At 52.5% G+C, this 25,474-nt stretch overlaps 1 protein-coding gene across 2 annotated transcripts; it reads right to left on the bottom strand.

The window, feature by feature from the left end:
- MON1A (MON1 homolog A, secretory trafficking associated) lies at positions 1-25,474 on the bottom strand. Of its 2 annotated transcripts, XM_054035849.1 has the most exons (6): positions 25,231-25,474; positions 16,315-16,462; positions 6,746-7,213; positions 5,101-5,866; positions 3,465-3,612; positions 1-1,644 (listed from the first exon to the last, which is right to left on the bottom strand). In XM_054035849.1, the coding sequence occupies exons 2-6, from the start codon at positions 16,439-16,441 to the stop codon at positions 1,504-1,506; spliced, it is 1,650 nt and encodes a 549-aa protein (XP_053891824.1). In that variant the 5' UTR covers positions 16,442-16,462; positions 25,231-25,474; the 3' UTR covers positions 1-1,503. The 2 variants fall into 2 exon arrangements, with proteins under 2 accessions (XP_053891824.1, XP_053891825.1); XM_054035850.1 differs by lacking the exon at positions 16,315-16,462.

The following is a 25,474-nucleotide window of genomic DNA, read 5'->3' as shown; positions in this document are numbered from 1 at the left end:
TTTCTTTGCAGCCTTTATTCAATGGTGTTGGTTTCCTCCTCCAGCCCCATCCCAGGATCCGGTGCCATGGCCATGAACACAGATCAGCTGCTGAGCTGGCTCCGAAAACCCAGCCACAAGGACAGGCAAACTGCCTGTGATCCGGGCTTGGGTGAGATCCAGGGAATACCTGGGGGTGGGAGAGGCCGGCACTGACTAATGGAGACCTGGAGGTGAATCCTTCTGGGGTTGGGGACCCAGCCACCCTGCCCTCCCCAGGGTGACCAGGCCAACATAAGGCGATATGAGGGCCTCCTCACTTTGGAGCCCAAAGGGCCTGTTCTTCCTGTCCGGGTGCTCCCTGTCCCCCAGACCCCCAACAGGCCTGTGAAGGACCTGGCTGGGAGATGCTGGCGTGGAGACGCCAGGAGCAGGGGAAAGCTGGAAGACAGCAGGGAGAGGGACCACACCAAGGGGCCAAGCTGCTGGGCAGTACGGCCCTTCCTGCTCATGGCAGATTGCCCTGTGTGCCCTGCCCACCAATGCCTCTGAGAACCTGTCCCTTGGGGAGCCAGGCAGAATGCCTGGGCCTGGCAGATGGCTGGGGCAGAGGTGGAGCCAGCAGGTTTTGCTGTGCACAGGCAGTGACCCCTGGCTCAGAGACCTGGAGGCCAGGGATAGGGGGGTGGGTGTGGAGTGGTGGAGATGCCACCTCAGCGCTCTGGGAATAGTCTAGTGATGGAGAAAAGAGGGGAAGTGCTGCAGGAGGAACCAGGGGTCCTAGGAGCCCAGTGCATACTGAGCGCCTACCCCTCCCCTGCCCCACCATAGAGGCAGCTCAGTGGTTTGAGCATTGGCCAGCTAAACCCAGGGTTGTGAGTTCAATCCTTGAGGGGGCCACTTAGGGATCTGGGGCAAAAATCAGTACTTGGTCTTGCTAGTGAAGGCAGTGGGCTGGACTACATTGGGGATTGGTCTTGCTTTGACCAGGGGGTTGGACTAGATGATCTCCTGAGGTCCCTTCCAACCCTGATATTCTATGATTCTATGACTCGATGACCTTTCAAGATCCCTTCCAGCTCTATGAGATAGGTATATCTCCATATATATTCCCTCCACCCAAACTGAGGGATATACCCCAGGAATGAAGAGGAGTGTCCCAACAGAGGAGGGAAGCAGGATGGTGTGGGGAGGCTGAGAAGTGGCAGGTGAGGTAGAAGCGCTGGTTGGAGGCTGTAGTGAGGAATGCTTGTCCAGGTGGGGTGGCCCCTCAGTAGCAGGGGTCTCCATTGGGTCCTAGTCACAGCACCAGGCATCTCGGGAAGCTTTAGGTTCTCTAAAATCTGCTATTTAACAACCCCATTAATGTGCTTTCCCTGCGTTTGGGGGCAGAGGGCTCTGCTTCCCAAGGGTGTCCCTTTCCCGCCATCTTCCACGCACATCGGGAGGGCGGGGCCTGCCCCGGGGGGTGTTCTGATCGGAGCTGGGAATGCTCTGGGCATGGCTGGCATGGCACAGCACCCATCAGTAGGTCTGCGGTGTCAGGATGAAGAGTCGGTCCTCTTCCCTGCGGATCCACTTCATCAGCTTGTTGACAGCGCTGACGGCGGCTGCCTTGGTCCCCAGCGGGCTGTAGCACACGTAGAGCTCGAAGGCACTGGTCACCTGAGGGAGAGATGGGAGCCAATCCCAGTCAGTGCCTGGGCACAGAGCCTGCCTCCAGATGCCAGGAGGAGTCCAGGAGAATGGCCCAGCGATGAGGTCACTAACCTAGGAGATGGGGGTTCAATTCCTTGCCCTGTTACAGATCTTGGCCCAGATCACGTAGTCTCTCTGGCCTCAGTTTCCCCATCTCAACAATGGGGAGGGCAGCACTGCTGCATGGGGGGGTTATGAAGACACGTACATTAGAGACTGCAAGCGGACAGGGTTTTCCACCTCCTAACTGGGGAGCAAAGGTGGTTGGCACATTTCAGTAATTAACATTGTCCATTCTGCTTATGAAAGTTTAAACCCTGTAAGGGCCATCCCTTCCACCCGGAGCTCCCTGGATTTGTACAAAAAAACGATGGATTTAACCTTTCCATCCCAGGGAGATGCCCAAGTTATGCCCACTCAGGCCCTAGACCAGCAGCTACTTTTCCTAGAATGCAGCAACCCTCATCTCTAACATGGAGATGAGGCCTGTGGAAAGGCCTTGCTGCACTGCATACTGGAAACTATCTCAGCTCAACATGGAGCATTGCATGCTGCAATGGGTGCACGCTGCAATGGGTACATGCTGGCACATCAAGGACTCCGACAAGGCTAGGACTCTCCCACAAAAGCCAGAGCAGGGGGCAACCCCCAGCTTGGAGAACAACACTAGAAGTCTTCTGCTGTGTATTCACATTGTATCACCCTGGTGTCCCGCAGCATCACTGTGCTACAACCTAAAGGTCTCACAGCTGTTTGTGTGAGGATGCACACAAGAGATGGGCTCTCAGAGGAGCAGCAAGAGAGTACGGCAGCAAAGAAGGGCGTTGACAAATTGGAGCGGGTTCGGAGAAGAGCCAGGAGGCTGATTAAAGAATTGGAGAACCTGCCTTATGGTGAGACACGAAAGGAGCTCAATCAATTTAGCTTAACAACAAAAAGGTGAAGGGGTGACTAGAATCACAGTCTGTAAGTACCTACAAGGGGAACAGATATTTAACAATGGGCTCTTCAGGCCAGCAAGTCTAACACAGACCAATGGGTGGAAGCTGAAGGTAGGCAAATCTAGACTGGAAATAAGGCGTACATTTTTAACAGTGAGGGGAATTAACCATGGGAACAACTTACCCAGGGTTGTGGTGGGTTCTCCATCACTGACCATTTTTAAATCCAGATGGGATGTTTTTCTATAATATCTGCCCTAGTTCAAACAGCAATAATTGTGGGGCAGTCTCTACAGAGGGGGGCAGATTAGATGGAATCATCTATGAAACCCCTGGTTACCGTGTACATCATGGTTGTCATTGTGCTGCAAAACCATGGCCATTTGGAACTCCGTGATGGGGACAGGGCTGGAACTCAGCTTGGCCTGCCAAAAGCCCAGGACTCTGCCACTTAAACTAAAGGAGATTCCCCTGAGCAGCAAACAGTATAAGGCTTATGACACACACTGAGCAGTTCTTATTTTCTCTCTCTCCCTCATGTATTTCCCAGGCACTTATCCTGACTGTGTGTTGGTATCCAGGTTCCATGCAGAGGAAATTCCATGCAGAGGACAGTGGAACATACACGCTAGCCAGACCACTTCAGTGTACTCTAGCTCTCCTATCTCAGCTTGTTATCCCCATCGTGGCATGTGGGTCTTTGCCCCCTCTAGTGGCTGGTCCTAATAAGAGGAGAAAAGTCTACTACTGTTGCCAGCATTAATCCTGTAGCTCAAATGACAGAGGCTTGGCTGGTTCACACTCTTTAGATGTGGGACAGCTGATGGAAGGATGAGTGGTTCTTACCCAAGCCAGGAGATTTTCGCTGGGTCCTGTGAAGTAGATGTTTTTCAGGGGGCGGGAGGAGTTGTGAGCACGGCTGTGCAGGTACTGGTATAGCTCCAGCAGCCTCTGCTTCTCCTCCTCGCTGACATAGGGAGCCTCAATCTCAGGGCTGGAAAAAACAAATTGCCCTTTGATTAACCTCCCAGAACGTTAACCTGACCAGGGTAAGCTCCACGCAACAGAGCAATGGAACTCCTTGTCCCAGGACAACTGCAATGGGTCACACAAAGCTACTGAACCCAGTGGGCAGCACATGCAACCGACCTGCATACCTTGCAGGGTGATGGAGATCACCGGTAGCCAGCACCCACCCATGTCTGCCAGCTTGTTGCAGGTGATTCTGATGGAAATTGCACACTTGCTGGCACCTGCCTGTCACTGCCAGCTCCTCTCAAGGAAACTCTTGGACCCAATGAAGGACCCAGCATGGGGCGCTGTGAAGAGCAGCTAGCCTGCAAGGTGAGGAGGAGCATGTCCTTCACCACTCCCTGTCTCTGGTGCAAAGAGGTCTGGGTAATATAATATGCAAATGAACACACAGGCCTTGCTAGACCACTGCAGTGGAGACCTTCCCGGTGTTTGGTTTTTTCCAGGATTTGCCATGGAGGCCTCTCTACGCTCCCCAGCCCACACCAGTCTTCAAGCCATGCACAAGGGGATCTTCTGGATGGCATTGCCCTGGAATCCTGGCAGCTGTTCCTAGACCAACCACAGGAGTCCCTGCGGATCAGTGCCACCCCCAGTGGGGGACAGTCCAGGACCCAAGGAGTACGGGTCTGGGAGATGGGTGTAAGCGAGCCCTCCAGAGCAATCCATTAGGAAGCCGGCTGCAGTTGGAGTCACACACTGCAGCCTGGCTGGATGTTCCCCCTCCCATTTTGCCATCAGTGACGCAGCTCCCCGAGCCGGAACAGTGCTGGGAGCACTAGTGCAGACAGGGTCTAGACCCATCTGGCACCAGCTGCCTGGAGCCTGGCCTACCTTGGCCAGCAGCGGGAAGCTGCCCTGTTGGGAGCAGCACTGGGAACATGAGGCATTCAGGCTGGTGTGGCGGTTGTCTTCTCCCAAGCACCAATCACTGTCAGGGTGGGGAAGCTGCTTTGTGAGCTCCCTGACTCTGGCTGCAGGGCACCCCCTTGGAGCTGCCACCCTCGAGCCCTGTGCCAGGCCTGCAAGGATCCCCTCTGCACTGAATGCCCCCCACAGTCCACTGCTCAGGGCACACCTGGGAGAGACCCACCCTGCCCCCCAATGACACACCCCAGGGCTTCGTGTGTACCTGACTTGCACTGTGGTGCATGAGGTGCCATGTGTGGCTCTAATGCAATGCCAGCTGTAAGCACAAGTGGTGGCTCTGGGGCACCGTGAGACTCACAGGCTGACCCTGGCACCATCAGTCCCTGGCACCAGCTTAGTGGCAGTCCAGGATCTGGCAGGCAGGGAAGCAGCCCTGGCTGGCACGGATTGTCATGGCCACAGTTGGGAGCTACCCCTGTGCTCTGATGGCACAGAGCAGCTCCAAGGACTCATCCCAGCCATGCGCGCTCCCCTTGGCTCCGCGTCTGGCGATGGAGACCATGCCCACCTCGACTCTCACCTGGTGAAGAGCCCCGAGCTCTTGGATTTGTAGATGAAGTGTCTTAGGTCCGGGATCCCCACTTGGGAGATGCTGTAGAAGGGGGTACGTAGGGCCTCCTGCAGGGCATGGGACACGCCACGCTTCCGCAGGCGCTCCTGGAAGCGGCGCTTGCAGTCAGAGACAGTGAAGAAGTCCTCACGGTCGGTGGAAACCAGGAGCAGGCACAGGTCCATGTCCTGCTCCAGGTATGAGATGTGGGCATGGAAGAAGCCACTGGAGTTGAACTTGGGCAGGCAGATAGGAGTCCAGGCCTCGCCTTCACGAAAGGAGGAGGAGGAGCTGATGAGGTTGAAGAGTAAATGCAGGTCAATGGGATGCAGGAACTGGTCCTTTCTCCTCACCAGAGACACCAGCTGGTTCCTGGACAGCAGGATGGAGAACACCAGGCTTTTTGCCTTGGCCTGCTGGAGGCAGGTGCTCACGGTGTCCCTGAGCCCCGCTGCCATTGGCAGGCAGCGCGCGGCACCCATCAGGAAGCTGGGGTCCCGAGCCATCAGGTCCAGCAAGTTGTCAGTGATGCGCTCGGAGCCCGCCAGCAGCCTGCGTAGGTCATAGTTCTGCTTCTGCTGGAAGATGTGGTTGAGCTGGGTCCAGGTGAGCAGGCTGAGGATCTGGTAGTAGATGTAGAGGAGCTCATGGGCGATCTCCTGCTCTGACTGCCGCGTCCGGGCCATGGCCACCAGTACCAGGGGGCTCCGGCGCACAAAGACCACCTTGTAGCCATCTGCCCGGCGTGGGAGGAGAGAGAGGGACACGTCAGCCCAGGGCAGCGCACCGCTAGGAAACACCAGGGAGCTCTTGTGGCTCGGGAGGGTCAGCGAATGAGGCCACGTCTACGCTACAGGCACTACTATGCTGGCGCAACTCCGTACCACAGACACAGCCTACACGAACCGATGGGTTTAGGAATACCACCTCCCTGAGTGATGGTGGGTAGGTCTTCTGTTGGCCTAGCTGCATCTACACCAGGGGTTAGGTCGTCATAGTTACGGGAAGCGCCGTAGCTACGATGACCTAACCCCTGTTGTAGATGCACCTAGGCCAATGGAAGACCTAGCTACCATCTCTATGCAGCTAATCAACCTACATTTTCAGTGTCAGTCAGGCCTGAGAAGCAAGGACAGCTGTCCTTGCAGTGAGGTGGACACTGAGGGTAAGCTCCTCCAGCAATCCAGTATTCCTGGACCTAGCCAGGGAAGGGAAACCCAGTGCTTCCCCTGCACTGTGTCAGAGCCACAGGCTTTCGTGTGCCCTTTCCAGGGAGACACCAACACACAGGTCCCTCGTCTCCTCATCTGCCTCCCTCTGTAACCATCTCACAGTGCCCTCAATTTGCCCGCACATTTAAAGCACTCACCAACAGCGGATGCCCGGATTCGCACACACGGCTGTGGTAACTGCACTTGCAAATCAGGCAGCTGTGTTTGCAGCTGGAGGCCGGGCCCAGCACCTGCCCTGCTCCCAGGACAGCAGTGAGCTCCTGTCCAAGCCGGTGCTCCGGCTGCTCTGTGCAGCGGTCGACAGCGGAGCATCACATCTAAGGTACAGCTAATACTCCCCGAGGCAGCATGTGCCATCAAGTGGCCCCTGCCTGCAATGGTACCTGCATGGATAGACCTGATGGCATTCTTCTCTGCCTCCAGGAAGGACACCAGGGCCATCATCACTCCCATGGTGCTGGACAGCGCCTCCTCTGAGCCGTAGCGGGAATACACTGGCTTGCCCGCCTCGCTCAGCACGAACACATGCTTCTGATGCATGCGCCAGGTCTCCATGGTCATGTCCTCATCCTCCTTCTCTGACCGCGCTGAGTCCCTCCGGGCCGTCTGCAGCGAGAGATCCATCTTGTCCTCCTGGCTCGGCCTCATCTCCTCCTCCAGGTCTAATGCCATGCCTGTCAGCTGTGTGCTGAGCTCACTGAAGTCCTTGCTGATCTGTTCTATGCTGGTCTGGTCTGCCTGGTCCCCTCGCCCTTCCTCAGAGCTCCTGGACACAACGTCTCCATCCTCAGGGCTCGTCAGATCCTCGTAGGACCGGGTGTGAACAAACATCGCCCCCTCCTGGCCTGCCCCTGGAAACCAAGACACCGGAGAGCTTTAGCCTCTCCTCTCCAGCGCCAAGATGACTGCTCCAAGACAAGCTAGGACAACTGACTGGATGGTGGGGAGAAATGAGCCAGACCCTGGGAGACACCACAGATGGAGGGGAACCCCACTCGACCCCTGCAGGACCAATAACAAAGTCAGGCCCCATTCCCCCCGCTAGAGAGAGGCCGATACCCCAAGTCTCCAAACCCCACCCTGTGTTAGAGCCCCATCTCTGAAGCAGAGCAGGCCCACTCCTAAACCAGAGCCAGCAACTCTGATGCCTGCACCCAGGGGCCCGGCTGGCTCAGTCTCTCATGGCCGTCGGGCTCTCCAGACACCTGCAAAGAGAAACCAACATGGCTGACCGTAGAGCCTAGCTGTCCTCTGAATAGTGCCACAGAATGGCGCTGCCGGAACTATCTGTGCCCTACTGGGGTTGTACCATGCCAGCTGCACACACAAAACCCCTGCACCCCTGGTGATGCTGGCAGGCCAGATACCAGCTTTTTCCCAAGCTGCAGGCATTAGCTAAGAACTGACAAACTCATAGCTGGAGACCAGATCACTTCACCTGTATGGTAGTTTTCCTCAAAAGAGCTATTACATTCTTATAAGACATTGGTTGTTTAGACCAGGGGTCTCAAACACGTGGCCCGGGGGCTGCATGCGGCCCACAGGGTTGTTTTATGCAGCCCGCGAGCTCCTCGGGGCCCCCCCGCTCACCCCAGGGTTTACCTAGAGCGGCTCCAGCCTGACATGCACCAGGGGAAGGGCAGGCTCCCTGCCTGCCCTGCCCCCTGCTGCTCCGGGAAGCGGCCGGAACATGGGGAAGGGGGGACACAGGGCTCCGTGTGTTGCTCTTGCTTCAGGCAGCGCCCCCAGCAGGTCATATTGGCCGCAGTTCCCCATTCCCAGACAATGGGAGCTGCTGGGGGTAGTGCCTGAAGCAACAGCAACACACAGACCCCTGTGCTCCTTCTCCCCCAGGTTCCGGCCACTTCCCGGAGTGGTGCGGGGACAGGCAGGCAGGCGGCCTGCCCTGCCCCCGGTGCGTGTCAGGCCGGAGCCCGCCCCCCGAGCCCCTCCTGCAGCCCGACCCCCTGCTGTACCCCGCACCCCTCCTGCAGCCCAACCCCCTGCTGTACCCCACACCCCTCCTGCACCCCACACCCCAACTCCCTGCCCTGAGCCCCCATCACACCCCACACCCCTCCTGCCCTCCCTGGGGGCTGGAAGGGGGCAGAGTTGGGGTGGGGATTTCAGGGAAGGGGTTAGAATGGGAGCAGGACCTCATGGAAGGGGTGGAGTCGGGGCGGGGCCAAGGGTGGCAGGGGGAGGTGTCAGTAATGCAGCCCTCGGCCAATGTACTAGTCCTCATGGTCATTTGAGTTTGAGACCCCTGATTTAGACTCTATGAAACGCTTGTAAATTGCAGCCTGCATTAATCTCGCTTGCAATGTCTGTATCCCAGGCTATAAGAAGAGAGGTAAGCTTTGGTTTATAACTTTGAAAATGTCTGCTCTGAATTTGTGAACCCAGGCACAGGAATTGTCCCCCCACTCTTCCAGAAGGACTATAAAAATCAGATGGGCCATCAAGAAACATCGCAATACTACCTGCAAGGAAGCTCGTCCTGCGGACTTGGAAGCTGAATGAAGAAAATAAAACCAAATCACAGGAAAGTTTTCCATCTTTTTGGCTGTTTGAACTCTGAAGGGCCAGAGACTCTAAGGCCATGTCTACGTGACCACTTTTGTCGGTATAATGTCGCTCAGGGGTGTGAACAAAACACACCCTGAATGACATGTTACACTGACAGAAGTGCCATTGTGGACAGCGCTGTGCTAGTGGGAGAGCTTCTCCCGCTGACACAGCTACCACCGCTTGTGGAGGTGGTTTTATTATGTCGACGGGAGAGCTCTCTCCCACTGGCATAAAGTGGCTACACGAGCACTCTTACAGCGGCGCAGCTGCACTGGGACAGCTGTGCCGCTGTAAGCTCGCTAGTGTAGACATGGCCTAACCTGAAGCCAGAGATCCTCAGGGGGTGCCTCCTCAGTCCACCCTGAAAGAGACTTTGAATTGACAGATCACTACAACTCGTTCACTCTTAGGATTAGACGGTAACTCATTGGGGTGGATATGTTCACTTGCTTTAACCTGTAAATCATAGAATCATAGAATCATAGAATATCAGAGTTGGAAGGGACCTCAAGAGGTCATCTAGTCCAACCCCCTGCTCAAAGCAGGACCAATTCCCAGCTAAATCATCCCAGCCAGGGCTTTGTCAAGCCGGGCCTTAAAAACCTCCAAGGAAGGAGACTCCACCACCTCCCTAGGTAACGCATTCCAGTGTTTCACCACCCTCCTAGTGAAATAGTTTTTCCTGATATCCAACCTGGACCTCCCCCACTGCAACTTGAGACCATTGCTCCTTGTTCTGTCATCTGCCACCACTGAGAACAGCCGAGCTCCATCCTCTTTGGAACCCCCCTTCAGGTAGTTGAAGGCTGCTATCAAATCCCCCCTCATTCTTCTCTTCTGGAGACTAAACAATCCCAGTTCTCTCAGCCTCTCCTCATAAGTCATGTGCTCCAGACCCCTAATCATTTTTGTTGCCCTCCGCTGGACTCTTTCCAATTTTTCCACATCCTTCTTGTAGTGTGGGGACCAAAACTGGACACAGTATTCCAGATGAGGCCTCACCAATGTCGAATAAAGGGGAACGATCACGTTCCTCGATCTGCTGGCAATGCCCCTACTTATACAGCCCAAAATGCCGTTAGCCTTCTTGGCAACAAGAGCACACTGTTGACTCATATCCAGCTTCTCGTCCACTGTGACCCCTAGGTCCTTTTCAGCAGAACTGCTACCTAGCCATTCGGTCCCTAGTCTGTAGCAGTGCATGGGATTCTTCCGTCCTAAGTGCAGGACTCTGCACTTGTCCTTGTTGAACCTCATCAGGTTTTTTTCTGCCCAATCCTCTAATTTGTCTAGGTCCCTCTGTATCCGATCCCTACCCTCTAGTGTATCTACCACGCCTCCTAGTTTAGTGTCATCTGCAAACTTGCTGAGAGTGCAGTCCACACCATCCTCCAGATCATTAATAAAGATATTAAACAAAACCGGCCCCAGGACCGACCCTTGGGGCACTCCACTTGAAACCAGCTGCCAACTAGACATGGAGCCATTGATCACTACCCGTTGAGCCCGACGATCTAGCCAGCTTTCTATCCACCTTACAGTCCATTCATCCAGCCCATACTTCTTTAACTTGGTGGCAAGAATACTGTGGGAAACAGTATCAAAAGCTTTGCTAAAGTCAAGAAATAAGACATCCACTGCTTTCCCCTCATCCACAGAGCCAGTTATCTCATCATAGAAGGCAATTAGGTTAGTCAGGCACGACTTCCCCTTCGTGAATCCATGCTGACTGTTCCTGATCACTTTCTTGTCCTCTAAATGTTTCATAATTGATTCCTTGAGGACCTGCTCCATGATTTTTCCAGGGACTGAGGTGAGGCTGACTGGCCTGTAGTTCCCCGGATCCTCCTTCTTCCCTTTTTTAAAGATGGGCACTACATTAGCCTTTTTCCAGTCATCTGGGACCTCCCCCGATCGCCATGAGTTTTCAAAAATAATGGCTAATGGCTCTGCAATCTCACCCGCCAACTCCTTTAGCACCCTCGGATGCAGCGCATCCGGCCCCATGGACTTGTGCACGTCCAGTTTTTCTAAATAGTCCCGAACCACTTCTTTCTCCACAGAGGGTTGGTCACCTTCTCCCCATGCTGTACTGCCCAGTGCAGCAATCTGGGAGCTGACCTTGTGCGTGAAGACAGAGGCAAAAAAATCATTGAGTACATTAGCTTTTTCCACATCCTCGGTCACTAGGTTGCCTCCCTCATTCAGTAAGGGGCCCACACTTTCCTTGATTTTCTTCTTGTTGCTAACATACCTGAAGAAACCCTTCTTGTTACTCTTAACATCTCTTGCTAACTGCAACTTAGCTCCCTTATACCTTTTTCCTAGTTAATAACCCTTTAGATAGCTTATTACAGACTGGCCACAGGTGTGGTCTTTGGAGTAAGATCTAGGGAACCAACTGATCTGGGGTAAGTGACTGGTCTCTTGGGACTGGGAGCAACCTGAATATGTGGTGTGATTTTTGATGTAAGTGACCATTTATCACTAAATCCAATTTGTCTGGGTGGCACGATAATTTGGGGACTGTCTGTGACTCCATGGTGAGACTGTGACAGTGATCCAGGAGTTCACATTTGTTACTGGCATGGTAAAATCTGATTATAGACCACCAGCTTGGGGTGTCTGCCCTGTTTGTGACTGTCTGTCCTGAGGTTGCCACTCAGGGTCCTGAGCCTCTCCAGACAGCGTGACCACCACCTCCTCCCCCTCCCATCCCAGCACAAGGCTGGGGCAGGCGCTTTGTTTTATGGCCTCTCTTATCTCTGCTCCGGAGCTGTGGGGGGACTTTAGTCTGGGCTGGGGAGGCAGGCACCCTGCCACAGCCATGCAGACCTGTGGTTTAGAGATGCTGCCCAAAGCATAACACAGGGGACTGGGCACAGGGCAAGGGAATCCCCGGGCTCTGTGCCTACAGCCTTTGCCCACTGAGCCAGCCCCAGTGCTGGGGGTTGGTGGAGGGAGCCTTGTCCAGCCCCTGCAGGGAACGAGGGGCAGGGGGTGATTGAGCAGAGTAAACCAGCCACCAAGGGCCCAGACGGCATGCTCCTAGTGGGGTCCCCTCCCAGTGGACATGACCCTGATGGGGGGAGCACATTTTTTTTTTTTTTTTATAATGGAGATATCCTATCTCCTAGAACTGGAAGGGACCTTGAAAGGTCATCAAGTCCAGCCCCCTGCCTTCATTAGCAGGACCAGGTACTGATTTTGCCCCAGATCCCTAAGTGGCCCCCTCAAGGACTGAGCTCACAACCCTGGGTTTAGCAGGCCAATGCTCAAACCACTGAGCTATCCTCCCACCCCGACATGACAGCTCTTGTGTCGCTGTGACTCACACATTTAAAGGGCCAGCACTGCACCAGGGCAGTAACTTGGTTTTTCCCGTAGATCACGTCCAGACTCCATGGCACCATCCCTCACCAGGGAGTGCCCTCTGCAAACCCTGCTATCTAAATCCCCAGGTGGGCGGGGGGGCACAGATTGTTCCTCACCCCCCACTTGGCAACCAGTCCAGCAAACTCCCTGCAGCCCGAGCCTGCGTTACCCTTTGTCCGAGGCCCCTCTGTCAGGAGCTTTCCTGGGGGCAGCAGTGGGGTGGGTGCATTAGAAGGACTGGCGATGCGTTGCCACTGAAGCTGCACTGCCAAGATCCCAGAGGAAGGGTCGGGCATCCCCAGCTGGTGTGGAGTCCCTGAAGCTGGGCCTCCCCTCCGGGGGCCTGCTCCCTCCAATGGAACCTCAGGGTATCAGGAACAGTCAACATGGATTCACCAAGGGCAAGTTATGACTGACCAACCTGATTGTCTTCTATGATGAGATAATTGGCTCTGTGGATATGGGGAAAGCTTGACTTTAGCAAAGCTTTTGATAAGGTCTCCCACAGTATTCTTGCCAGCAAGTTAAAGAAGTATCGATTGGATGAATGGACTATAAGGTGGACAAAAAGCTGGCTAGATCATCAGGCTCAATGGGTAGTGATCAACGGCTTGATGTCTAGTTGGCAGCCAGTATCAAGCGGAGTGCCCCAATGGTCGGTCTTGGGGCCAGTTTTGTTCAACATCTTCATTAATGATCTGGATGATGGGATCAACTGCACCCTCAGCAAGTTTGCGGATAACTCTAAGATGTTAGGGGGGGAGAGGTAGATAAGCTGGAAGGTAGGGATAGGGTCCAGACAGACCTAGACAAATTGGAGGATTGGGCCAAAAGAAATCTAATGAGGTTCAACAAGGCAAGTGCAGAGTCCTGCACTTAGGACGGTAGAATCCCATGCATTGCTAGAGGCTGGGGACCAACTGGCTAAGCGGCAGTTCTGCAGAAAAGGACCTGGGGACTACAGTGGACGAGAAGCTGGATATGAGTCAACAGTGTGCCCTTGTTGCCAAAAAAGGCTAACGGCATATTGGGCTGCATTGGTAGAAGCATTGTCAGCAGATCAAGGGAAGTGATTATTCCCCTCTATTTGGCACTGGTGAGGGCACATCTGGAGTATTGCATCCAGTTTTGGGCCCCCCACTTCAGAAAGGATGTGGACAAATTGGAGGGAGACTAGCGGAGGGCAACGAAAATGATGAGGGGGCTGGGGCACATGACTTACGAGGAGAGGCTGAGGGAACTGGGCTGGTTTAGTCTGCAGAAGAGAAGAGTGAGGGGGGATTTGATAGTGGCCTTCAACTACCTGAAGGGGGGTTACAAAGAGGATGGAGCTCGGCTGTTCTCAGTGGTGGCAGATGACAGAACAAGGAGCAATGGTCTCAAGTTGTAGTGGGGGAAGTCTAGGTTGGATACTAGGAAACACTATTTCACTGGGAGGGTGGTGAAGCACTGGAATGGGTTACTAAGGGAGGTGATGGAATCTACATCCTTAGAGGTTTTTAAGGCCTGGATTGACAAAGCCCTGGCTGGGATGATTTAGTTGGGGTTGGTCCTGCTTTGAGCAGGGGGTTAGACTAGATGATCTCCTGAGGTCTCTTCCAACCCTAATCTTCTATGATTCTATAATTGTTCCAGCCTCACCTCCTCCAGAAGGTCACTGCGTGGGGAAAGATGCCCTCTCTGGCTCCATCCCACTGTGCCCAGGGTGGTGAGACACCAACCCAGAATCCTGGCCACTTGGGTCACTGCAGGTCCCATGCCCTTCACAGCCCTATTAGCGTCATGGTCCTGGCCACATTCCCATCACCCTACGCTCATTGTCCTCTTCCACAATTCCCTGCTTGCTGATTGGCTGGGGCATCTGAGCCGCATAACAACTGCACAGTTGTTTCTCATTAACTATGGAGAGCTTGTGGGATGCTGTCTCACCTATAAATCCCTGGGGTGGATGGCTTCCCCACCAACCATCCCACAGCAAACATGGCAGCCTTGACTTGTGACATGTGTTCCCATTCCATCACCCAGCTGTGACGTTATTGACTTAAACTGTAACCATATAGAGCATTGTTGCAACCACTGTTATATATTTGCAGCAAATATTGTACAAAGGTTGTCAAGTGAGGTGTCTATGGAAAGGTTGTAGTTTGCTGGTTATGATTATGCTGTCTGTATGTGTGTATCAGTTTTGTATTTGAAGTTATGAATATTGGATATGTACTTGTATCTCAATTCTAAGTAGCCTCAGTGAAGCATTTGGTCAGCTTCTTGCGAAAGGACTATTCTCAGTAACTGCCCAATCAAGAAAACACTTAACTGACAATGGACTTTGGGAGATGCCAATCCATATCTGAGCTTTCCTAAGAATGTTCAAACTAACATGTAAACAATGGCATCGGCCTGCAAAAAGCTGAATCATTCATAGACATGTGACATGCCCAAGTGGCTACAAACTCCATCTTGTTGCTGTGATTTTGCACAGGAGAACAAAGGGGTTTCCGCCCACAAGAGAAAGAATATAAAAGGCCTGGAAACCTCTCCATTTTGTCTTCAATCCTGCTTCTTACCTCTGGAAGAACTTTGCTACAAACTGAAGCTCTGAACAAAGGACTGAATGACCCATCCAAACTGTGGATGTACTCCAGAGACTTGAGTTGAACCTGAAGTTTGTTCCATCACTGCTACAAGCCTGAACCAAGAACTTTGCCATTACTGTATGTAATTGATTCCATTTAACAAATTTTAGGTCTCATCTATATTTCTTTCTTTTTATGAATAAACCTTTAGATTCTAAAGGATTGGCAACAGCGTGATTTGTGGGTAAGATCTAACTTGTATATTGACCTGGATCTGGGGCTTGGTCCTTTGGGATTGTGAGAACCTTTTTTCTTTTATTGGGGTATTGGTTTTCATAACCATTCATCCCCAAAACAAGTGGTGCTGGTGGTGATACAAGAGAACTGGAGTATCTAAGGGAATTGCTTGTATGACTTATGATTAGCCAATGGGGTAAAACCAAAGTCCCCTCTGTTTGACTGGTTTGGCGTGCCTTAATAGTAAAGGAATTCCAGCTTTGGGTTGTAACTGCCTGGCTCTAAGCAATTTGTCCTGAATTGATACTCTCAGTTGTGTCCCGCCAAAGGCTGCATTGTTACACCAGCCAAACCCCGTTATTCCAACCCATTTATCTCATGAAGGAATTCACTACGTGGGACTGGGCAGAGACAGGGTCAGAAGGTCAGGCGAACATTTTTGTTGTGGGCATGACCTTGGGGCGCCAGTCAAAGTGAGAGATCTTCCCAGTTATGGAGTCGGGCCCCTTCTCCTGATCTGCTCCCGGGTGGAGAAAGCGGCTCAGTTACGACATCTGTACTAATCCCATAGCAGCTTCAGAGCAAGGATGGAAACTCTTCCCCATGCTGGCTCCAGGGTCATCCCAGCACTAGCACTGCCACCAGTGTCCCCCTGCCACAGCTGGGGCCGGAAGCAGGGAGCCGTGTCTCCGGGGGGGGGGGATGACACCCGGAAAGGGGAAAGTGGCCAAGGCTGGTGCCACAGCTAGTGGCAGGGGTGGGGCTGGCAGTGGAGCCCCGGGTGCAGGGCTGGGAGCCCACTTGCAGGGCCAGAGGGAGCAGAGCCCCGGGAGCAGGGCTGGCAGCTGGGAGCCCACATGCAGGGCTGGCAGCTGGAGCCCTGGGCACAGGGCACCAGGCACCCCCCACAACCCTAGTTTCCACACCTATGCATGGGACAGCTTAATCCATGGGGATAACATGACGTGATCAGCCCAGAGATGGACCCTCACTCACATCATTCCTGCTGGTTGGCCTATGCACCAGTCACGGTACCTCAGCTAGGGTGGCCTGCTCCTCCCAGTATCCTTCCCAAGCTAGCCCGGGAAATGAAAGATGAAGTTGTTTTCGGCCTCCCCCCCTGGGGCCAGCAGAACAATCGCACAGCTGGAGTGAGCATGGCCCCTCCTACGAATGCAATAATCCCCTGCCCCTACCTGGTTCCATGCCCTGAGCCAGCCCTGGGGTGGGGCTCTCCGACCTCTCTGTGGGTTGCCCATCTGCTGGCACCAAGGACCCGTTGGGGACTTCCCAGCCTTTCTTCTTGTGAATGTCAGCAGCCATTCCTCAGAGGCTGGCAGGGACCTGCACACAAAGGAAACTGTCAGCCCTCCATGTCCCGCTGCTCTCTTGCCTGGTCTTGCTGCTCCCCAGCGTGGGCAGACAGAAGCACCACGACACAGTGGGCATCGCATCAGAGCGGTGATGAGGGGGGAAACCTATCCAGGAATGTCTGGGTGGGGTGGCAGCAGCAATGGGGAATGGGCCAGAGGGTAAGTAGTTCAGTTCTCTTTGATCATGGTCTGGAGCTCACAGCTGGGAGGAGGAAACAGCTGGGCATGTCTCTGGTAGCACATGGAGCAGGCGTGTAAAAGCCATCTCTGCGCCACCTATCCATAGCAGGTGGGACACATCTACAGGAGGTACCTCTTCTACATCCAGGCTGAGATCACATCCACGTTACTCAGCCACGGGAAGGGCCTGGAGTTCTCTCTTCCATTGTGGGAGTCATGCCACAAAAGGGACAGTGGTAAAAAGGACAGGGGGCGGGTCCTGGGGAGGGTGACAAGGGAAAGGGCACGTCCCCTGAGCAGCCCTGACAACCTTTCAATGGGGGTAAGAGGAGCAGAAGCATCGGGACGATCCTTGGAGCGCCACTGGCTGCTTTGGGTCAAGAGGACCGGTTGGAGGAGCCGAGTGGGGAAGAGTGGTCAGAGGGAACAAGACCCACCCCTCATCAATGGGGCCGGTTGGTCTGAATGAGGGAAAGCAATGGCTCTAGAGATCCCCAGAGCAGTAACATAATGAAAGGGGGTGGGAGCTGGGTGGGAAGGGTGAGAAGCTGGCATGGGGAGTTAGTCAAGCATGGCTCATTCAGTCACTTCCCCATGGCTGGCCCCAATCCCGATCAGACTCCTGAGCCAGTTGGATGCCAGCGCCTCACCAGGCCAGTGGGAGCATGTGGGCAGGAGGAATCAGAGTGGAGCCTGGATCCTTCCAGTGCAAGAATCCCCCCTTCCTCACCCACATTCCCCAGGGCTTGGCTCTCACCAGGAAGAGCTTCTCACCCCGCTAGTTTAAGCAGCTCCATCCCAGCCACTCACTGGCTGGGGAGTGATGGGGGAGCACAGAGGAGGCCAAAGAGATGGGTGTCCTGTCCGTGCTCACCCCTGCCTCCCTTGTTCTTAGGCCTGTCACTAACACCATCCCACCACTGCTACTGATTGTTTTCTTGGTGTCAAGCAAAGATGTTCTGAAATGGCTAGAGATGAGGCTCAAGCTCTGCTAGGAGCAGGGTGGCCTAGTGGATTGAGCGCTGTAGGGGGGCTCAGAAGAGGCAGGCTCTATTCCTGGTTCTGCTGCTGGGTGACCTCCCTGCCTCAGTTTCCCCATCTGTGAAAGGGGATAATGCTGACCTTCTTTGTAACATGCTTTGAGAACTAAAGACAAAAAAGCACATCCTCCTTGCCTAGACCTTGAGCAGAGCTGAGACTTTGGTCACATTAGCATTCGCCACCTAATTCTCCTGGCTCGGTTGGGATGCACAAACTCCTGGAAAGGCGTCATGAAAGCTGCTCTAATTCCATCAGGGTTTCCTCTCTTCCACAGTCCTGTATAATGGATCCCATTGGTTTTCTCTTTCTGGGGCCTGAGGCCAACTCATTGGTCCCCTTGTTATTTGTTGTCCTGGGTTTGGGTTGAATTCACCTCTGTGCCACATGAGTGCCTAGCCACCACTCAAACCACATTGGAGTCCTGTGACACTAGCCCGTGCGCTGGCTCCTCTGCCCAGCCTGCCCTTTACACTGGCACTGCTTCACCTCTCCCTGCATTCGGCATATGTATTTGAAATGGACAGAGCACAGAAAAGAGAAGGAGTGGCTTAGCCAACCAAACAATATCGATTCTTCGCTCTTACCCAGTGCTTTTCATTGATAGATCTCAAAGTGCTTTACGGAGGAGGTCAGTACCATTATCCCCATTTTATTAATGGGGGAACTGAGGCACAGGGAGGGACATGATAGGCCCAAGATCAACCAGCAAAGCAGTGGCAGAGCCAAACATTGGTCCCAGGCCTCCAGGGTCCCAGTTCACTGAATCACCCTGCAGTAGCCTGTAAAGTTGATAGCTGTGATAATCTATCTCATTGGATAGGGGTTTTTTCCCCCAGAAAACCTGACAAGCCATTTTCACATAAAAAGTTGGATAAAACACCAAGTGCGGCCTACAAAAGCAATGCCACGTGTGAGCCTCGAGTTTGTTTTCCTTCATGGTGCAATAAGTTGTTTTTTAGATTAAATATGCTCATGTTTGGCCATCATTTTTCGTAACTGATGGTTCATCTGTCAGCAGAACCCGGCACATAAAATCTTCAGAGAACGCCATGGAGAATTGGCCACTCTCTCCTAGGGCTTCAAAGAGGACTGAGGCCACAAGGTTCCCTCAGCTTAGCTGCCTTTATTCAAAACAGCCACCATCTCCTATTCCTCTTACCATGAGGGAAACCAAGCTACCTTCAGGGGATGGGTGGACCTACCACGCTGAGGAAGAGAGAAGTACTGTGAGGACTAGGTGAATGGAGACATGGGCAGCCTGTGTCCCCCGGAGAACAGTGGGAGACCTCAGCTGTTTTGAAAGTGGGCAGATTTTTGTGGAATTCTCTGAACATTATTATTCATCCTGCCTCCTTATTCAGTATGGCCAACCTCAGGAGAGCCAGACTCATGAGTTGGACCCCCACATACTATGCGGTTGGCCCCCCAAGTCATGAGACTTCAAAAACATCCTCAGGCCATGGTTCCTGGCCTGTCTTTTGCCCTTCTAATTCCCCTCTACTCCTATGGCTCTGCATGTGTGATCCTTTCAGGTTGACAAGGCAACCTCCAGCACACACTAAAATACACCCCTCCCCTGGCTGCTCAGAGGGAGCCCCCACTTACCCTCTCCGCACCGCTGAGATGGGGAGCTGCCATCCCCTGCCTATTATTGCCTTGACTCCCCCTCCCAGGCCTTGCTGCCCCCCGAGGCTTCTCTCCTACCTGGATCCCGAGGCGAAGAGAGGTGATGAGGCAGTGGGAGGCGTTGCTGGTGGGTCCAGAAGACCCTCCCCCAGCCTCACTGGAGGGTGGTGACCCATCAGGAACTGCCATGCTGCAAAACAGCCTGATTTGTGTTGGGCCACAGCTGGCATGACGTTGGGACATGACTTGGCCAGCCCAGGCCTGTCACATAGCTCTGAAATGTTTCTACTTAGGCTGGCACCATGTCGTTGGGCAACCAGATTCCAGCTGCAAGTGAGGTGAAGAGGGCCAATGTTCAGATGCAGCACTTAAGTGAGGTTAACGCCAGGTGTGCCCATGGATCCCACGCGTGGCTACAGAGATCAGGTAACAGCATGAGCCAAAGGGCCACTCGGCGCAGTGGCATGGTTTATGTTTGCACACGCAGGATTCGCAGCACAGCAGTGGCACATGAACACATCGGGGTGGGTGGGTCTGAGCGCACTGAAGTTACGGGGGCGGGCTCAAGACTTGTGGGGAGAATTGAGCTGCCACCTTTAACACTTTAAAGGATTGGGGCCTGTTTTATAGCGCCCCTTTCTGGCTGCGACCTAGGCTTGCACTTGCTGGGCCAGCGCCTTCCCTGGGGGAATTCTGCCTTAAACCTTCACACCAAGCCCAGGGAAGGTGGTTTTTATTTGTTTTATTGCAAGTCTCCTCAACAAACAAGATCATCTTCCCCACCTCTGTCCCTCACATCTGTCAGTTCATCACCCCAAAAGCTCCTGGCTCTTACCTCAGAGCCTTGTGGTAACAGGACTTCCCACAGTCTGGCGCTGTCCATTTGTCTCTTAGAGCAGTTCCGCCCAGCAGCGGCCGCAGCCTCTGGCAGGTATTGCAGCCCCCCTTCCATTTCCTGCTCCTCCTTCTATGAGGATCAGCCAGTTAAGGTGCAGCTCTTTCCCAGGTGCAGCAGCAGGGCTAGTCAGCCAACTGCTGGTCTCTGATCTCAGTGGGATGATAGGTATCCCCTTATAACTTTACAGGGCCCAAAAGTTCTGAATGGCAGAATATAAAGCCCTGGAGGCTGGGTATCAGACTCGTTCATTTTCTGCTCGTGGGCAGAGCAGAGGCTGAAATAGAATCTGGATCAATGAAGGTCTATCACCGCAGTGCACAAAGTGGCAGGCCTGCTTTGGCTGGAATTACACTAAGGACAGACATAAGTAGTTAACACATACTGCAAGGGACCATTAACTACTCGTGCTAAACAACCTGCTCCACTTCGTATTTAGCTGTGACACTGAGTACCTTTTCCAGACTTGCAGAAGAGCTCTGTATAGCTAGAAAGTTTGTCTCTCTCCCCAATAGAAGTTGGTCCAATACAAGATATTACCTTGCACACCTTGGATCTCTAATATCCTGGGACTGACACGGCTACAACAACACTGCATACTCAGGCCAGACAAACAGATTCCTTTCTTCTCTTCGAACAGGCACGTGTCAGGAACTAGCAAAGGGAACTGAAAGCAAAAGCGGGACCTGAAAGCAGTGCATGAACCTGATCTGGGCCTAGCCCTGGTGCTTTAGCTTTACTGTCTTTATCTGAGACGTATGTAAGGCCAGTTGCCACAGTGCAGACTCTGAGCTATGTAGTTTGCCTCAACAGTTTGCGTCATCTCCTGTTCTTAAACACAGTCTGAAAAAAACAGCATTCAGGGCTCTGTGCTGCTTCTGCAACAGTGGCTTGCACAATGCTTAGCACAACTCAAGGAACTACATGCGTCTTGCTGTGTTAAGGATGGCGAAGCATCAGCTATCACAGGGGAAGCTCTGACCTCAGATCCTGGCTGGGGCCCCAAAGGATTAACTGATTTTCCACAATTCTGAAATGCAGCCATTTGTACAAGACACATTCACATCTCCCCCCTTTCAGACCACGTTCCCGTTGACTATTTGAAGGCATCTTACAGCTGTCATTCTGTTTAATGAGTTACAGCTCTAATGAGGGTGGCATTGGCTCTGGGCCCAGGGCAATAAACAGCTAAATAAACAAACTTTTGCCCTCTTCAATTCCTGTGCTGAAATACTCCCTCCCTCCTTCACCCACAGTTCTCTGCAGCAAAACCAAATGCAAGAAGTGAAAGGCAGCACTTGCGGGACAAGTGTGTATCTGCTACTACCAGTATCAGATGGGCCCTATCAATCAACTCCCATTTGGAAGAGCTTTCGATTCTGAGATGCCAAGGCCAAAAGGGAACCTTGTGATCATCTGGTCTGACTTCCCACATAGTACAGGCCAGAGAACTGCCCCATGATAATTCCTAGAGCAGATCTTTTAGAAAAGTATCCAATCTTGATTTAAAAATGGTCAGTGATGGAGAATCCACCATGACCCAGGGTAAATGGTTCCAATGGTTAATTGCGCTCCCTGTTAAAAATGTACACCTTATTACCAGTCTGAATTTGTCGAGCTGTATAGTGCAGTCTGCTAGATTGAAGAGCCCATTGTTTAATATTTGTTCGCCATGTACTTATAGATAGTAATCATGTCACCTTAAACCTTCTCTTTGTTAAGCTAAATGGACAGAGTCTATCACTATAAGGCATAGCTTTTACTCCTTTAATCATTCTCAGGGCTCTTTTCTGAAACCTCTCCAATTTACCAACATCCTGCTTGAGTTGTGGGCACCAGAACTGGACACAAGATTCCAGCAGCGGTCGTACCAATGCCAAGTAGAGAGATAAAATAACCTCGACGCCTACTCAAGATTCCTCTGTTTATGCATTCCAGGCTCACATTCGCTTGTTACACTGGGAGCTCATGTTCAGCTGATTATCCACCACACTCCTCACAGGTATGTCTACACTACCCGCCGGATCGGCGGCTAGCAATCGATCCAGCGGGGATCAATTTATCGCGTCTAGTCTAGACACAATAAATCGACCCACGAGCCCTCTTCCGTCGACTCCTGTACTCCAGCGCACAGGCAGAGTCGACGGGGGAGCGGCAGCAGTCAACTCACCGTGGTGAAGACACCACGGTAAATCGATATAAGTACGTCGACTTCAGCTACGTTATTCATGTAGCTGAAGTTGCTTAACTTAGATTGATTCACACCCCCCTCCCCCAGTGTAGACCAGGGCCACATCTTTTTCAGAGTCACTGCTTCCCAGGATAGAGTCCCCCATTCTGTAAGTAGGACCTGCATTCTTTGTTCCTAGATGTGTACCATTACGTTTAGCTGTATTAAAACACATATTGTTTGCTTGCAGACAGTTTACCAAGTAAGCTAAATCACACTGAATCAGTGACCTGTCCTCTTCATTATTTAAAACTCCTGCAATTTTTGGGTCATCTGCAAACTTTATCCCTGATTTTGTTTTCTTCCAGATCATTGATAAAAATGTTAAATAGTGTAGGGCTAAGAACTGATCCCCAATGGAAACACACCCGCTCGATGACGATTCCCAGTTTACAGTTACATTGAGACCTATCAGTTAGCCAGTTTTTAATCCATTAAATGTAAACCATGTACATCTTATATCATTTTATTTTTTTTAAATCATAGAATCAGAGAAGATTAGGGTTGGAAGAGACCTCAGGAGGTCATCTAGTCCAACCCGCTGCTCAAAACAGGACCAACCCCAACTAAATCATCCCAGCCAGGACTTTGTCAAGCTAGGCCTTAAAAACCTCTAAGCATGGAGATGCCACCACCTCCCTAGGTAACCCAAGGTAATCAAAATGTCACGTGGTGCCAAGTCAAACACCTTAGAAAAGTCTAACATATTACATCAACCTTTATTAACCAAACTTGAAAAGATATCAAGGTAGTGTGATGGGATCTATTTTTCATAAACCCATTGATTTGCATTAATTAACCTCCTTTAATTCCTTATTAATCAAGTCTCATATCATTCTCTTGCTCCATTCTCTTGCCCAGGATCCATGTCAGGCTGACCAGCCTATAATTACCTGAGTCAATTTTAAAAATTGGCACAACATTAATGTTCTTCCACTCCTCTGGAATTTCCCTAGTGCTCCAAGACTTATTTAAAAAAATCAATATTAATAGTCCAGCATGCTCTTCAGCCAGCCCTTTTGAAACTCTTGGATGCAAGTTTGACCTGCTGATTTAAAAATTAGTTAGTAGCTACTGTTCAACATCCACCAGAGATACTAGTGAAACGGGGAGAGTGTAATTACTATGTGATGAGACTATATCATCTGATCCCACCCAAATACAGAACAGCAATATTTATTTAGCACTTCTGCCGTTATTACTGATGATTCCACCGTGTCCATTAAGTAATGGACCAAGGCCATTGCCAGGATGCTTTTTATGCCCAATATATTTTAAAAACGCATTGTCCTTAACTCTGCCGGCCATAGATTTCTCATATCCCTTGGCTTCCCTGTCAGTTTTCTACAATTCTTAACTTCTGATTTATATTCATTACTATCAACTTCCCTTTTCCTCCATTTGTTGTATTTTTTTTATAGCTGCCCTCACTTCCTCTCTAAACCAGGTCAGCTTTTTTTAACCAGTACAGCCTTCCCTCCTTGATTTTGGCTTTTTGGGCATCTGCTAACAATGTTCTGAAATGATTCACTGTTATCATTCCCATTTTTCTGATTAAATTCATCCTCTCGGCTGATTTGGCTCATAATTGTTTTCAGCTTTGTGAATACAGCACTATTAAAGCACCAAGGGTACATATCACTGGTCTGATCATTACTCTGCATGCACGTTATAAATGCAGTTAAGTCATGGTCACGTATACCTAAGTTACAGTGAATTTTTAGTTCTCTTTAAAAAGTGCAGCGCTGCTGGAAGCTTCTCCCACAGCCCTGCTCTAGCACACCAGGTACTGTCCAGCACAGCTGCTGCTTCCAGCCATGGCAGATCTAACCCTAAGTCCTGCCGCTTCCCCTTCCAGTCGCTGCAAAGCTCTGTCGGTAGCCACTTATGGATTCTCTGGGCGCTGGCAGCAGGGGTTCCCCAGCTGCGGAGTTGGCGAGCAGAGGCATCACTTGGCACTGCAAGGGCTGGGGCTGCAGTGGTTTCTCTGACTGGCCCAGCTGGAAAGCAGCTGACGAGGTCTGTGCTGCACTCAGCTTGAGGGGTCTCACTGGTCACTTCCCAGCAGTGAGATTTCACCAGTGATAGACACAGGGAATGGGATGCGGAGCCTTTGGGCTGATGGTTTGACTTTGGCCCAAGATGGTTGTGATCGCAGTTCCCATCTAGTTAGGTGGGCTGTGGGAAATGGGCTTTGTGGGCAGGTGTTAACATCAAGACCACCGCCACTGGAAACCCACCGCTGTCACTGGCATGGCCCAGCACCTGGGCATGAGGGCTCTTGGATGGCAGGGGAGGAGTATGCCCTGGTGCTCCTGGGGGCTGTGCTTGTTCTCTATGCTTCAGGACGCCCAGCCTGGCACTTTTCACCAGCACTTATCTGGGCTTGTGTTGTCTGCCCCCATCCTCCCCACCCCCGCTCCCAAACTGAGATGGGGTAAGACCAGATGGAAGCACAGCCGGGGGTGCAGGGATGCCCCTGTTTTCCTCTCACTGTCCTTGCCCCACCCTGACCCTGCCTTCACCCACAACGCAGGAGGAGCCCCTCCCCGCACAGGAACACTGGCAGCTCGCTGCCAGAGGGAGACCAGGCACATCTCTTGCTTGGGCACCCTTCCTTGCAGACCCCACTCGCTATGCCTAGGAGATGTCTTGGAGGTGGCCAAGAAGCGCCACAGCCAGAGGGGACAGGCTCCCCAGGGAGGCTGGATCTTGGAGAGCAGCGTCGGGGACACGCAAGGACAGAGAGAGACTCAAAGGGACCAACCTGTGCGGTTCAACCAGCTGCGCTCGGGAGGCCCTGCTTCGCAGCTCTGGCAGGAACCCAGCCTCAGTGGCTGCTTTGCGAAGCTTAGACAAAGGGGGAGGGAGGGATGCCCCGGGGGGCCCTCGGCCTGCCTGCTGCTGCCTCCTCTGGACACGCTGTCATTGTAATCGCAGACACACTGTACGGGGCGTCCAGCCAAGCTTGCTCCTGCTGAGTCCAGCCAGGAAAGCACTGCACAACTGCT

The sequence above is a fragment of the Malaclemys terrapin genome, chromosome 7 (assembly GCF_027887155.1).
Source record: "Malaclemys terrapin pileata isolate rMalTer1 chromosome 7, rMalTer1.hap1, whole genome shotgun sequence".
NCBI classification, from domain to species: Eukaryota; Metazoa; Chordata; order Testudines; family Emydidae; genus Malaclemys; species Malaclemys terrapin.
Note: the sequence above shows the minus strand (reverse complement) of the source record. Positions and strands in the feature narration are given on the sequence as shown.

Excerpts from the sequence above, each read along its gene's own strand:
- MON1A (XM_054035849.1), bottom strand. The coding sequence starts at position 16,441 with ATGGCTGCTGACATTCACAAGAAGAAAGGCTGGGAAGTCCCCAACGGG. Across the intron at positions 5,867-6,745 it reads CATCAGGTCTATCCATGCAG|ATGGCTACAAGGTGGTCTTT; the intron begins GTACCATTGCAG and ends CACGCCGGGCAG. Across the intron at positions 1,645-3,464 it reads GCGAAAATCTCCTGGCTTGG|GTGACCAGTGCCTTCGAGCT; the intron begins GTAAGAACCACT and ends TCTCTCCCTCAG.